General features: G+C 43.7%; 1 protein-coding gene across 1 annotated transcript in view; it reads right to left on the minus strand.

The window, feature by feature from the left end:
• Positions 1 to 16177, minus strand: part of LOC134611804 (protoheme IX farnesyltransferase, mitochondrial) — a 133316-nt gene that overhangs the window by 12088 nt on the left and 105051 nt on the right. The window contains exon 6 of the mRNA XM_063456044.1: positions 4806 to 5038. Coding sequence (XP_063312114.1) covers positions 4806 to 5038 — 233 coding nt within the window. The remainder of the gene's footprint in view (positions 1 to 4805; positions 5039 to 16177) is intronic.

The following is a 16177-nucleotide window of genomic DNA, read 5'->3' on the forward strand; positions in this document are numbered from 1 at the left end:
AGCATATTTATAGAGACCCAATGAAAACAAGTGAATGTTGCTTTTTCCTATGTTAAATTGTTAAAAAAAAAAAAAAAAAAAAAAAAAAAAAAATTTGCCTTAATTAATATAATTTTCAAATACCCTCCCCTCCCTCTCTCTCTCTCATCACATTTCTCTTATTCCACTTTCTGACCACCCTTAAGGGCGTTTTTCCCCCTATATTATACGATTATAAATCTACAGCAATAATTTATTGTTTTTGAGCCAATCTATTAGAGATGCATTGGTCTCAAATATTTCTCTCTTGCCTTCAAAGGAAAGGCTGAGTTTTAGAGGGAAAAGCCACTTGTATTTTATATTGTGGCTTCTCAGAGATCGAGTGGCAAAGCTGAATGTTTTTCGTTTTGTTCTAGTTTCGAAGGATAAGTCCTGAAATACTTTGACTTTCTGAAAAGGACCTTCAGAGACTGGGTTGGTTCTTGCAAGTTTCAGGATGGTTTCTTTGAAGTCAAATGAAAAAAAACATGCTATAATGTCTCGAGGAGAATCATTTTGAATAGCTTGTGGTTTGAATGTCCTATGGCATCTTTCGATTATCAAATCTGGAGATTTAAAGGGGGCACCCAATATGATTAAGTACTCCGTCACGGATTGCTTAACATCCTCTTGACTGCCTTTTTCTGGAATATCTCTAAAGCGTAGATTTTTCCGTCTAGAGCGATCTTCTAAATCAGATAATTTGTTTTGAAGATTTAGAATGTCCCGCTGAGTTTTATCGTGATCTTCTGTTAAATTTTTTACTTGGGAGTCTAGTTGTTTGAGATGGTCTTCAAAAGTTTCCATTTTTGCAGCGAGAACTTTTATTTCAGTTTTAATATCCAGTTTGATTTCTGCGGCAGTTGAAGCCAATTCTGCTTTGAACTCATCCAGGTTGGTCTTAAAACTAGTTTGGAGCAAGGAAATGGTTATTAACTCTTTATCAGGATTACTTATTGGTCCTGGATCCAAAGTTTCCAAGGTCACATCCATCTCATTTAATCTATGTTTGGAGTTCTTATGTTGCTGGGGGGAAAAATATGTTGTGAGTGATTTATCCTGAGATTTATCTTGGGAGAGGTCTTTTTTGTCTTTCCTAGAAGAGAGTTTGGTTTCATGTGTTTTTTTCGTAGCCATGTTATAGCAATTCACAGCTTATGGAGAGAACAAGCCCACCAATCAATCTTTATTCAGTCTTTAGTCCGACTTGCTTAGATCTTCCTTAAGTCTTTTCCGTTTTCTTTTAGTTTTTCTTTTGCTTGTCTTTTACTTTCTCTTACTTTCTCTTTCTCCCTGCTACCTACAACCTTCTGTGAACTTTTTTTTTCCCCCCCTTTTCCAGCACTGCTCCCCTCCTCTCGTCCTTTCTTTTTTTTAAATGTATTGTCGAATTTGCCTGATATCTATACTGTGATCAAGGTTCTTTCAGCCTTTGCCCCTTATTGCACGGTAATTGGTGCCTCAACCATAGCCAGAAAGAGAAAAAAAATAAAAAACAAATACAAAACCTGTGTGCTTATAGCGATATCGTGTCTCTCTTGTTTTTTTTTTTTTTTTTTTTTTTTTTTCCCCGTATTTTTCCTTTTGCCTTTTTTACTTATTGAGCTGGATTAAGCTCAGAGTATAGAGAGTTCAGGGTATAAATGTCAGCACTTTTGGGTTTACACTCAATATCAGGCAATTAAGGTATGCGTTTGTACTCGCTGCTACGGAGTGCAGAAAAAATTTAAAGATTTCAAGTATATAAAGTTCTACTTCACCGTATTATTCCCAGCGTATGTACAATAGGGATACATAGTACACTTCCAGCAGGGCTTCAAAACGTCAACCAAGTGGACACAAAGCGAAGTATGTTTTAGAGAGACAGCACTCCGAGTCTTGAGCTGCGGCTGTTGACACACAGTTTTCGGCGGTTATCGTTGGCACTGTTGTTCGGTTCTGCTTCCGTTCCGACACCAAAGGCCAGCATGGGGACACTCCTTGAGGGGAAAATAAACAGGTTGTATGATCGATCTCTTGCACAGCGTGGGAGAGTTTCAGGCGCGGCTACCTCGGCGAGGCATGGCGGGCTCCCCTCCTACTCCGTCATCACGGCGAACGCACGCACTCACGCCCACACGTCATGACGCCCCCGCAGTGCTACGATGAAAAGCACCAATATGTTTGAGTAACACTGATGTTACCCATATTATCTGTAGCTGTACAACAAAAATAAAAAATGTAAAAAAATGTCGCGGTATATAATCTGAAAAAAACATTCAGATAATAAATGATTCCCGGAGTTGCAGCCATGTCTGTAAACGGTCCTATGTTCTAGCACTGTATACTAAGTGTACCTGTGGTACTCACATAGTTTAGCTACACAAGAATGGTCACTTTCATTTATACAGTGTGCTGACAAATGTATAGATCTATAAATAAATCTGCAATTTTTTCCATATACAACATATATACTGCACCTTGCAATCAAATGTAATATACATATATTATATATCTTAATGATAAATTATATATTCATAGCTTAAGAAGTTATCACTTAAAGTGATCATGCTGCATTTAGATCAGCCAGGGCCATGTATTACGATTGGCCAAGTGATGCCATTCTCTATATGTCTATGCTTCTATGTTCTACACTTCATCCCTGACCTTATCTCGATCATCCACTGTCTGTGTTACAGCATAGATATGGTTAATCTTTGTACCACTAAGTCCTGTTTGTTACAGCTCCTCATGTTTTTGCACTGAGTACAACAAATTACTCCGGCTGATTGAGGGAACGCCGTGAGTGCTGCTTAGAGGAACCACTTGCCTCTGCCCAGCACACAATATGAATTGATTAAGGACACTTTAACCACAACACTTTACTGTGGTGGTTATGGTTCAAGGCACCCAAAGCTGGACACTGAGATTAGAAGGAATTTAATTTCTCATTGTGTAAGCCTGTCCAAGCTGGCAGGACAATGATATACAGGGAGTGCTGGAGGTGCTATTTACTACAAAAATTTCAGCCTATTATCCCAGCAGCAAAGGCCGGCTTTGGGAGTCAGACCACTCTAATGGTTTTATTATAAACTGGAGGACGACCAACTCCATAATTGCTAACATAACCTCGATAGCTAGGGAGCCAAACACAAAACCCCACAATCCTTTGAAAATCACAGGTATAAAGCTCAGCAAGCTGCTAGAACAAAGGGTTAAATAAACTAACTATAACTCCTAGGATCTGTAAAGGTGGGAAATCTACCTTTTGGCCATACCCGATGTAGGGTGTGTGATACAGTTGTAGCGGCTAAAAGCTGGTCGGTGAATCTGTTTGTACTCAGACAATCTGGTTGGAGCCTGTGAGAGCTTTGCCTCCTCTTACTATGTGCATACTATGAATAATGTAATCAGGGCCCAGTGCCAAATGCCAGCCTTTGATAACAGGGTCCCCTGTAAATTACTCCGAGCTCTTCCAATTAAGACAAATACACACAGGCCTGAAAACGGTATTTGTTCAATCAGTTCTCTGCAACAGTCAAAGAATGGCTGCTGATTAACAACAATAATTATGCTCCATGCAGAGTCTAGCCTGCCAGCCTCTGCCCGTTCCATTAATTGCTTTATGTTATGTTTAAAACCCATCTCTGCTGGAAGGCCATGCTGTGAATCCACAACTGTCACTAGGAAAAGATTTCCGTCTCAGGGATTGCTTCATCAACTCAGGGAACGAGCAAGCAAACTGCAGGAGTAACTGAGGTCCTCATAGACCATCTACGCACATGTCCTGGTTATCTGTTAATAAAACATTGTGAGTCATTCACTTTTGACACGGTTGGATTGATCTGCCATTGGACCTTAAGCAGCCAAAATGCTCAGAGTTGTGAAATTTGTAGGTCTATAAGGACAGTATTACACATATCACAACGAGGTTGAAAAATATCAGGAGGTATGGACTAATGGCCTCTCAGATAAGCCACATACCTTTCTAACCAATCAGGATCCAGATCTCTGCTTTTAACTCAGTCACCCACAGCTCAGTGAAGATATGGACCCAACTACCATCGAGTGTATTATTTATTTATTTTTTAATATTTATATAGTACCAGCAAGTTCCATATCGCTGTGTATAAGGCTTTTCAACAAAAAATTACAGTAGGACTTGCCTAAAGATTGTATTGACATTGGCAATTGAGCTTACACTCTTCTGGCTACGCAATGGTACTAAAAGCCCAATTAAAATCCTTGCTAGCTGCAGAATTGACCTCTTTTTGTCCATCAATTACTTCCTTGTTCGTGCGGAGCATTGTCTGATGTTATCCTTCTCATAGAGATGCACTGAGGACAAATCTCCCGTCCAAAGCTTCTCAAAGAGATGGGTAGTTTTATTGAGAAGTAGAGATTTGTATAAGAAATAAATCATACATTATGGCTGCATTAGTTCAAATGCTGTTTTTAAGGGAAAACTACAAGCACCATATCAACTACATGTACAGTGCACTGTAGGGTTATATTGCCAGGATCGCCCCAGCATCCTCCCAAGGTAAGTAGTAAAACCATTTGACAACTTACCTGAGGTCTGCCGGACGTCAGTCACCTCCTCTATGAGAGACAGAAGCTCTCTACATTGAGGTAGCCTGACGGTGCTCACACTCTCAGCCAGTGAGCCGGCTCTGCACAGCAGTGCTTAGCTCCAGGGCTCTAACGGTGTATATCTTCTGTTCTGATTATGCGCTAAAGCGTGCAGCCAGCGCAGAGCTCTCATCACTGGCAGTGAAATTGGGCAGCTTGGCCTAGAAAATACTCACCAGCATCCAGGCTGCCAGTTGCCGCTGTCCAGCCCATGATGGGTGGTATGGCACCCACCACAGCGCCCACCCAAGTGTTGGCGATACTCATCCTCTTCATGGGCGTATAACAGCATGTGTAGAGGAATATGTTGAAGGCGCCGAGGGCCCCAGTCAGTGGATTAACAGCAAAAGTCAGCAGGGAGATGCCGGAAAGAGTGCAGGCTCCGGCAAAGGATACGGCCATTAAGGGACTGTAACGATACAAAGGAGACTTGCATTGGTTTTTATGTTACAATAAGGTAAAAATACGAAATAAGGAACTATACAGCACATTAATGACAGATTTCAAAAGTCATAATACAGAAAAGAGATTGTCATATATTATACAACTAACCGCACTGTATCCAAATACACCCACTGAAAAATGTATATTTAACAAAAGAAAGAAATCGAGAAACTTTAAACACTCAAGGAATATATATTATATATATTTGTTTCAGTTACCAGAAGGATTAGTTTTATATTTTCACACAAACATATTGTAGAATCACTAGAACAAACTGAAATACGACAGGTTATCTTTAACGTGTTACTGTCATAGATTACATTTTTTTAAGGCAACTCCAGCAACCAATACTGCTTTACCCAACTCTGGGGTTAAATTGTTTAACCTGTGAAGACAGCACCCAGACATCCCTGTCCCATAGTAGCTTAAATAGGCCTAAGCCATTAAAGGGGTAGGAATGTCCCTTTACGTTGAGCTGTCCAATTGCAAGTCTGGGTCTTGCAGTCCTCAGAAATGAAGAAGCATTTGCATGGGCAGTAGTTTCTAAAGTATTAACACGCTACAGGCAGCCATTCACGTGGAGTGATTATGGTGCCAGGAGTGGTTCTTTTACATTGTATTAAGGCATTTAATAACAAGCATATTTGTATTTAAATATATTTCTTAGCCGTCAAGATTTTCGTAATACTTTTGAGAGACAGAAGTAAATTATGTAAATCTGCCATTTCTACTCACTGAGCACAGGTTTATAGAACAGAATATGCCTCAGCCATACGAGATACGATATAACCTCAAACAAATAATTGATTAAATTTAAATAAAAATATGCTTGATTTTAAATATTAAAAGGACAATCTGAGTAACATTGTAATGGGTTTGTGCTAAACAGCAATGAGACCCCCGGCATGATCACACATGGTTCTACCCAACCTAGTGAGACTGACAGGCTGAGGAGTCTTCCCGTTATCAGTGTGAATGAAGTGGGGTAGAGTCCTGGCTTTTGTAAAATGTCCCACTTAAGCCAATTCATGATTTAAAAAAAAACAAAAAAAACAATGAATGCCTTCCACAGAATTACAGCACCATAATCACTACATTGAGCTGGAGTGGTTATTATGGCGGTTTAAGTGTCCTTTTGACCGTGCCATGTACGTTTTACCCAGCATGACACCGATCTAGGCAAGTCTTCCCGTTGTGCTCAGTAAGTGCACAGATTAACCCCGCGCAGTCTGTGCTAATGTATTCTTTCTGCACATCTCTCTAGACATCAGGTTTCTGTGGTGGTGACATTAGGAATCTATCTCACTATTATAAGTCCAATAAACATTTCTAATATTCTAAACCTGAACATTTCCTGCAAAAAAAAAAAAATGTTTTAACCCCTTCAGCACTACGGGAGGGGGGGGGGGGGGACCTAATAACTCTATAGTGCCAGGAAAACGGCTTTGTTTTCCTGGCACTGTAGGATGCCTTTAAAGGGACACGCCAGGCACCCAGACCACTTCTGCCCATTAGAGTGGTCTGGGTACCAACTCCCACTACTCTTAACCCTGCAAGTGTAATTATTGCAGTTTTTTATAAACTGCAATAATAACCTTGCAGGGTTAACTCCTCCTCTAGTGGCTGTCTACTAGACAGCCACTAGAGGGAACTTCCTGACTCTGTGCTAGAGCGTCGCTGGACGTCCTCAGGCTGTGTGCGGACCTCCAGCGTCGCTCATTTCCTCATAGGAAAGCATTGAAAATCTTTTTCAATGCTTTCCAATGGGGAGACCTAATGCGCATGCGTGGCATTGCCGCGCATTCGCATTAGATCTCCTCGGCCGCTGGGCAGGATCAGTCTCGCCCACCGGCCGATGGAGTCAGTAGGAGGAGCGGCACGGAGGAGGAGGCAGCGACATTGTTGCTGCTTCAGGTAAGTGACTGAAGGGGTTTACACCCCTTCAGCAACTGGGGATTGGGGGGTGGGAGGGAGAGGGAACCTGCAGTGCCAGGAAAACGGATTGTTTTCCTGGCACTGGAGTTTTCCTTTAATTGCTCATCTAATTCTGATGCCCACTTATTGTACTGAGCATAACCCATAAACCCACACAGCTGGACTTTAAGAGTTGTAGTTGAAATGCCAGTTTTCTACACTGAACTACATCTCCCTTAACCCCTGGTTGGCAATCTAAGATGGCACTCGGCATGGATCCTTAACACATCTTTACCTGTTGTTCAAGGCTGGTTCGCAGAGTGGTGGGGTGAAAAAAGGGAAGAGGCTTTACATTAAATTAGTGTCCTGCATGATCAATCTGATGTAAATCTATTGTCATTGCATTACAGATCGTTCCCTGGATCTGTTATTTATCATTTAGTGATGGTTTTGATTTTTTTTTTTTATCTATTGTACAGCCCTGCAGAATATGTTTTGCACTATATAAATAATTGTAATTTAGAGAAAAAAATTGGAGTTTTTGCAAACTAATCTATGTAACAAGAGCCTAGGGAGATGTAAGCTCTCAACCCCTCTGTTCCTGTGCGTCCACTTGTCTGGTTACAATTATGTGTCTGTTCGTCTACCCATTGTACAGCGCTACGGAATTTGCTGGCGCTATATAAATTATAAAATAATTTCAGTGGTTAGAGACAGCAGTTCTGCTTTCTATAATACACAGATGCTAAATACATGAAAGGTATATCTGTATGTTCAATGCTACGTCTTTCTGGGGCTTTTACAATTAAAGTCACTTTGTATCTCTATAGGCCAGTGATGGTAAATCTATGAATACATTTAACATGATGCCCATCTAGTCTAACTGAGCAGTTGCAGCACAAATGTCGGCAGTAATAGATTTGGCCTTCACTGCTCTGTGCTCCTGGACGTGCTGACTCTGAAACCCTGGGAGGCTGGAAACGTGGGGATTTCTCACAGCCCGGGATTGCACAAAGGATCGGTGACCTGTAACATAAGCAGATTGCCAGAGGCTCAAAGTTACCTTTAATGTAACACCTGCCCCCACACTGCAGTCACAGCTTCCTCTGTATCTGGATATTACAGTCACATACTTCATACCGTGATACATTATAGAACTCCAGATCTTAACATTACATCCACTGTAACATTCTGCACTCTGACGCCCTCTCAGACTTGTGATATTTACTATACCAACTCGCAACTCAAATAACATTATTTCTCCAGAGTGAAAGCCCTGTTTTTGGGTTTCGGCTTAGTGCAATTCGTAAATAGCATTCAGGTGTAATTTTGCAGCGACACACAATAAAATGTTGCTGGGCTTTAGTACATGAACCTAAAAGTGCTGACCCGGGCAGATATGGGAGGAGAAGCTAGTTTTCATGCAGATACGCCATGTAATAAAGTCAGATTTTACACGTGGGAAGCACTTCGGTCTGAGATTAGGAGTTCTACTTCCTGGAAAAATTAATGAGGAGATGGGACCAGAAACACAAGAACTCAGCCAAAACGCATGGCTACTGCAGACGTATCATGTCAGATATACATGTTTTATTGCTTCCTAGTTACAAACTGCAGGCTATACATGTCTTAGATATACTCAATCAAAATAGAGGCACACGTCGTGGCTGGAAAACTTCACACAGTGCTAAGTGGTAAAACATACAAATTTTGGAAGAGAGGAAAAAAAAAAAAAAACTAAGAAAGATAAAAGCAATCCACAAACATCCTTACTATTTTATTCTTGCAGTTTGTTAGTTTTGGGAAATACTTCAGTAACTGCCACTAGGTACCCTGAATGGTTTTAATAAGAGACACTATAACCCTAGCCAAACCTAATTAACTATGCCACGTAGACAAATGACATAGGTCCAAACCCAGGACACTGACAGGGCCAGGGCTACAGCTTAAGCCATTTGAAACAATTCCTCATTTTATTTGATTTATTTTAGCTCCGATGCGTTATGGCATGGACGCCACAAGACCTCGGAACATGACCTATGGTATCTGGCACATTAGCAGCAGATCCTCCAAAGTGACACTATAATCAACAGAACTAATACAGCTTAATGTAGTGGTTCTGGTGTCTGTAGCCTGTCCCTGCAGGCATTTCAATGTAAATGCAGCCTTTTCAGGGAAAGGGCAGTGTTTACATAGCTGGCAAGGAACACCTCTGGGTGCAGTCACTCAGACAGCACCCAGAGGTGTTTCCTATCTCTTGGTGGAAAGACGAGACAGGGGGGATATGATAGAAACATTTAAATACATAAAGGGAATCAACACAGTAAAGGAGGAGACTATATTTAAAAGAAGAAAAACTACCACAACAAGAGGACATAGTCTAAAATTAGAGGGACAAAGGTTTAAAAATAATATCAGGAAGTATTACTTTACTGAGAGGGTAGTGGATGCATGGAATAGCCTTCCAGCTGCAGTGGTAGATGTTAACACAGTAAAGGAGTTTAAGCATGCGTGGGATAGGCATACGGCTATCCTAGCTATAAGATAAGGCCAGGGACTAATGAAAGTATTTAGAAAATTGGGCAGACTAGATGGGCCGAATGGTTCTTATCCGCCGTCACATTCTAGGTTTCTATCTCAGTGCGTTCAGTGTCTCCACGCTCAGCATGGAGGCACGGAACACTCCCCATAGAGAATCATTGATTCAAGGCATCGCTATTACGAGGTGCTGACTGGCGCAGCACTGCGTTTTGATAATAGCCACGAAAGGAGGGCCAGCCGTGGCAAGACCGACAAGGCATGGAGAAAAGGTACGTTGAAAATCTTTTCAAAGTAATCTGAGGGGGCTGGAGAGCTAAATAGTTAGGCACTCAGATCTCTTTGCTTGCCGTTTTTTCTGCTTTTAACACATGAAATTCAAGAATTGACTGTTCACTTGCTGCCTAATATAAACCACCCCTTGACAGGTGCTATTGTATGGATATAATCAATGTTATTCACTTCACCTGTCAGTGATTTTCATGTTGTGGTTGACCAGTGTATTATTAAAGGGACAATGTAGAAACCTAGACCACTTCAGCCCATTGAATTGGTCTGGGTGCCAACTCCCATCACCCTGAGCATGTAATTATTGCCGTTTTTATAAACTGCAATAATTACCTTGCAGGGTTAAATCCTCCTCTAGTGGCTGTCTACCAGACAGCCACTAGAGGGACTTCTGGGTACTTAGACGACTTTTAGTCATCTAAACGACGCTGGACGTCCACCTCCAGCGTCGCCAGAATCCCCATAAGAAAGCATTAAATAATAATTAGACCCAGAAGGACATCGGCGCTAGATTCAGGTAAGTGACAGAAGGGGTTATTAATCTCCTTTAGGGCCGCGGGAGGGGGCCTTGACAGAAGGGGAAGCTACAGTGCCAGGAAAAGGAGTTTGTTTTCCTGGCACTATAGTTTTCCTTTAATACCATTTTGGGGTAATAACCATCATGAAGTGTCCCTATAAGCCATAATAATAATTATTTTGCACTAGCAGTTGCATTTAATTGCTTCTGCATCATCTCCTGTAAAGTGGTTGGCTTATGACTTTTTAGCTAAACATACTTTTGCCAACTGCTCCCCAGCGAAGAGGTTTAAATAATACATGTTATAACTACCTGTTTTAAAAGATCTTTGTTCTAGATTTAAGGCAGAAATTAAACTTCCCTTGCAGACTTCCTACACCAGTTGGAAAATAGGATTTAAAGAGCTAGCAGTTAAGCAGGGAGAAGCATCCAAGTGCATGCTGGGAATATCAAAGCACAAGAGGTGATATGTCATTAAAAATGTCGTAAAACTGGGGGGCGTGTCCTGGAAGCCGAGCGCACCGGCCGCATGTGCTAGGAGCTCCGCTCAAGCTGGCTTCAAACGAGCAATTAACCCGGCGATAACGGCAAAACCCAGCGCCCACTGAGGACATGTCACAGTCTAAAGGCAGACGGACGACGGAAAAAGCTGACAAAACTAATTTCTTTACGGCACGAGCCGGTCACGGCAAAAATTGGCAGCCGCCGGACCAGGCCCAAGATGGCGCCGAAAGCGACCAGGAGGCTGCTACACACACCCCGGTAGGAGAACCCCCACTTACCCACAGCATGATGAAGGTCTTGCTTGAGGAAATGTCTGACAAACTCCTCCAAAAGCTAGACACTGCGCTGACAGACCTCAAGAAGGAGGTGCAAGATCTAGGACACAGAACGTCCCACACAGAAAACAAAATGGAGGACATCTCAGCAGCTCACAATGCTCTGGTAGACAAAGTGGAGGGGCTAGCTGCACAAGTACTGGCACAAGATACCAAAATAGCAGACATGGAGGACCGCGCCCGCAGGAACAATCTGCGGATCAGAGGAATTCCTGAGACGGTGGGCACTGCTGACCTTACCGCACACACCACGGGTTTACTACGACACCTAGCTCCAGATCTGCCCGCAGATGTGCTCCTCCTAGACAGGATCCACCGCACAGCAAGACCTACATTCCTACCACCAGATACCCCGAGAGATGTACTCGTGAGACTCCACTATTTCCACGCCAAGGAGGTTATCTTGGCGGCAAACAGAGCTGGAAAACCACTACCTGCTGAATACAAAAATCATAAAATTTTTGCAGACATCTCAGCCTACACTCTGAAAAGAAGGAGAGATTTCAGACCGATTACAGTGTCGCTGAGAGACCACAAACTGCCGTACAGATGGGGTTACCCCACCAAACTGCTTGTCACCAGAGGAGGGAAAACAACGGCAATTGCTACTCCAGAAGAAGGGGAGCGAATATTAAAGACATGGGACATTGTTCCGGCAACAGTTCCACCCTCAGGAGAAAGGTCCAAGGTCACCCCGGAGTGGAGAAACTCAAAAAGGATATAAGAACGAAACTCCATGGACTATAGGCCGCTACGGCCTTAAACACTCAGCTTGACAGACAGACTATGTGCAACCAGTTGGGTAATGTACCGTTTTGGCAACGGGAGAAATATGTAAAATATAGTAGGATGCGGGGAGAATAGGGACCTCAAGCGAGCTCTCCCAAATATAATAGCCGCTTTAAAGAAAGGCGCATTACGAGAGAGACACAGAGATATAGAGAGTACGATCTGCACAAGTAGGGGTAAGAAAATCAGAAAATATATATAAAAAAAAAAAAAAAAAAAAAAAAGTAACAGGGTTGCGTGATGATATAAACCAATTTAGAAGCACTTGAGGGAGGGAGCTCCCACAGGACGAGAGGTTGATACCTCTACCCCCAAGGCACGACCACGCAGTGCCTAGCCATAAGTATGGCATACATAGTATTAGCTCAGGATTGTATGTATTATATGTTTTTGGTTATTATATGTTATGTTTATTATGTTAATGTGACTGCACTCATCATGGGGCATATGGGTGGCCCCACACCACTCCTCAAGGGCAACGAATGCACGCAATATCCTAAACACGACAGACACCTTCACACTTCAGTAAGGGGAAGCTCACGCAAAACTCTGAGGACTACCCTGCTCAGCTTGACTCGGCTGGGACGAGCAGGGATCCTCGCACAAATATACACTCCAAAGAGTTACACACAACCTCGCACACGACAACCACCGTGAGGATATGTACATTTAACGTAAGGGGACTGAATATCCCTGCAAAGAGACACCTCCTCACCCGCGACCTCCGCGCTGCCCGCACTGACATCCTTTGCCTACAAGAGACACACTATCGCACAGGCGACTTTACCAACACACTGACACTGGAATTCCCACACCAGTTCCACTCCACTACTAGTACGAAATCAAAAGGCGTTTCCATCCTGATAAGCAGGGAGGTTAAATTCTCCCTACATAGCCAGGACATTGACTCCAATGGCAGATATGCCATAGTGTCTGGGACGCTGAATGACATAGAGTATACAATCGTGAACATCTACTCGCCCAACACAAACCAAAGGAATTTTCTGCACAAAATCCTACACAAATTAGCAAACATACAACACGGCATCACGATACTGTGCGGGGACTTCAATCACGTCCTAGACCCAAAAGTAGACACTACCCTATCCATACACAGTCGCAGGCACCGTCCCTTGAAAAGACAAAGCAAGGCCATACAAAAACTTTTACACACACACCACTTTTACGACACCTGGAGACTCGCTCACCCTGCCGAAAGGCACTACACCCACTACTCCCCAGTACATAACTCATATTCCAGGATAGATCACCTACTGATATCCGGCTCACATCTCAACCAAATACAGTCATGTGACATAGGCCAAATAACGTGGTCGGATCATGCACCGGTTACACTAGAGCTCAAGGATAGTTATGACTTCAGACACCGTAGCCCCTGGAAAATAAACGACTCACTACTGCGGGACAGGAGATTTACAGGGGAACTTAAAGCAGAGCTAAGGGATTACTTCGCGAATAACGACACGGGAGACATAGCAGCCACTACAGTATGGCAAGCCCATAAGGCAGTCATGAGAGGCCTATTGATAAGGAGAGCGGCGTTTGTGAAGAAATCCACACAAACACAACTTAGGGCTTGGCAGAAAGAATTATACGATCTAAACACGCAAAATCAGATCTCACCGACAGACACAGCAAAACACCGCATAACCCACATATCACGGCTCATACATCAACAAGCTATAGACCAAGTTAACAGGCATATGAACAAGCTAAACGCAACGCACTATGTCCAAGGCAACAAGGCTAGCAAACTGCTAGCACTCCGCCTTAAAACCAGACAGTCAAAACAAAAAATACACCACTTACTAGACCAGAACGGGAAAAAAGCCTCGACTCCGAAGGACATCAGTGATGTATTCGCTCGATATTACTCGGACCTATACAACCTTAAAGACAACGCCTCCACTACACAACCGACCGCACAGGGCATAGCAGACTACCTAGACAGGACACAAATCCCGTCGTTAACACAATCGCAACAGGACACACTCAGTAACCCGATCACGAGTCAGGAAATGATAGACGCAATAAACTCACTACCAAACGGGAAGTCCCCGGGCCCAGACGGCCTCAACAACGCATATTATAAAGAATTTAAAGACACATTAGCACCTCACCTAGTCAAAACCTTCAACGAGGCAATCGCTGCCCAGTCCCTCCCCAGGGAAATATTACTAGCACACATAGTAACACTGCCGAAACCAAACAAAAAGCCGACAACACCACAAAACTTTCGGCCCATATCACTTTTAAACACAGACGCTAAACTACTCGCGAAAATATACGCCACGAGACTAGGATCGGTAATACCACACATCGTACACAACGACCAGGTGGGATTCGTGAAAGGGAGGCAGGGATCGGACAACACCAGAAAGGTCATAACTCTACTGCATAAAATACACACCCAGGGGGGGCGGGGCTTGGCCAGCTGACTGAACGGTCGCACGGAGCTAGAGCTCCCCGCATACATCGCCCTAAAACCGGCTACCAGACTGACACTGACCTGCAACAGGCTTCCCACCAGACCGGGGAGCACTGAGAGTGCAGCGGGCACAAGCGGACACAATCGAGGGGCATAATGCGGTGGATCACGGGCCCGGAGCGACTGAGGCCTACTGCAGACCTGGCTGGGAGTGGCGGCCGACCTCCACAGCGGGAACTGCTGATTATACAACGGCCGAATCCCGTTCCCCCCCCCAGGACCGGTGGGGGTCATCCCGGTCCACACAACCCACAGCTGCCATCTTTTGCCTGCATCACCACAGACTGCACAAAGGGGGCTGAGAGGCCAAGCAAGATGGCGGACGCACACACCGAGGAGCCAAGAGGCCACGCTTCACATAATGCGGACCTCACTGGGCCCCAAGACAAAATTGGAGACCAACTTGACGCGATCTTTAATCGTTTTTGGGAGGCACTGGAGGAACGGAGGAAGCAGAATGTAAAGGACAAAAGGCCCTTACTTAAAACACCACAAAAACACGAGGTGAGATATGCGGGCCCACACACAGGAAAATCAAACCCAAAGGTATCCGCCTTCCCTAAGCCGACCACTCTCACACCTCTAGGCAAACGAGGGCCGATCCCAGGGCACAGAAGCAGAACCTTAAGCAACAAACCAGCTACGCGGATCGCAATCTCCTGCAGAAACCGAGCTGGTAAAAACGTGCCGCTGGTCACATCTCCAGCCGGCGGCAAGAGAGTCACCTCACGCCTGCCCTTTAAGGTCACCCACCCTTATGTCCTTCACCTAAGCAGACACTCTGAACCCAGTCGGTCACAAGAGGACACCCACCCTCATGCATTATGTACAAGCGGACGCTCTGAACCCAGCCAGGGTATTGGATGACTATCCTCCAGGTGGAACAGGGCAGCCATCCTGACATGACCGAACCATGCCTTTAATGTTTCTCTTTGTTTGTTTTTAACTTATGATTTTAGCACTGCAAAACTCCCTGACTTAAGGCAGCAAGAGATACTTAAGCTTGATAACCCTTTAACTATTCCCCTGAAACCCTGTCTGACACTCTTGATTAAACTTAGGTTAAGCCATTAAAACAGGGCACTCTAGCTAGCTAAGCAATGTTTAACAATTATTACTTATTGGTATATACTCTCTGTATGTTTGCAGTCTTAAGCCTGATGATCATAACATTAACCGCTACAACAGACATACAAAGTTAGCGTGTATTAAGCTTATTCACACATCATAAAAATTGTGCCTTTTTCCACATGCCATGCAACTGTTAACATATACCTGTTTTTAAATCGCCTGTAACTGCTATCGTGGCATTGCAAGCATCTTTTGTTATTCCGTGCACAACAAAAATAAAGAATTTAAAAAAAAAAATAAAAAAAAAAAAAATACACACCCAGGACAGAGGGGGGATCTTGGTCTCCCTGGATGCAGAAAAGGCCTTCGACCGTCTGCACTGGGGATTCCTCCACAGGGTTCTGGAACGGTTCGGAGTACCAGAGGAAGTAGCGGCAGTAATAAAAGCCTTGTACAGCGCGCCGTCAGCGCAAGTACTGAACTCCGGATTCCTATCGGAGCCCTTTAAGCTCACAAACGGGACCAGGCAAGGTTGCCCCTTGTCCCCGATATTGTACGTGCTTGCACTAGAACCCCTGGCAATAAACATTAGAGCAAACACTTCCATACATGGGGTGAGTGTGGGGAACAACGAATATA

Source organism: Pelobates fuscus, chromosome 5 (assembly GCF_036172605.1).
Source record: "Pelobates fuscus isolate aPelFus1 chromosome 5, aPelFus1.pri, whole genome shotgun sequence".
In the NCBI taxonomy this organism is placed as follows: Eukaryota; Metazoa; Chordata; class Amphibia; order Anura; family Pelobatidae; genus Pelobates; species Pelobates fuscus.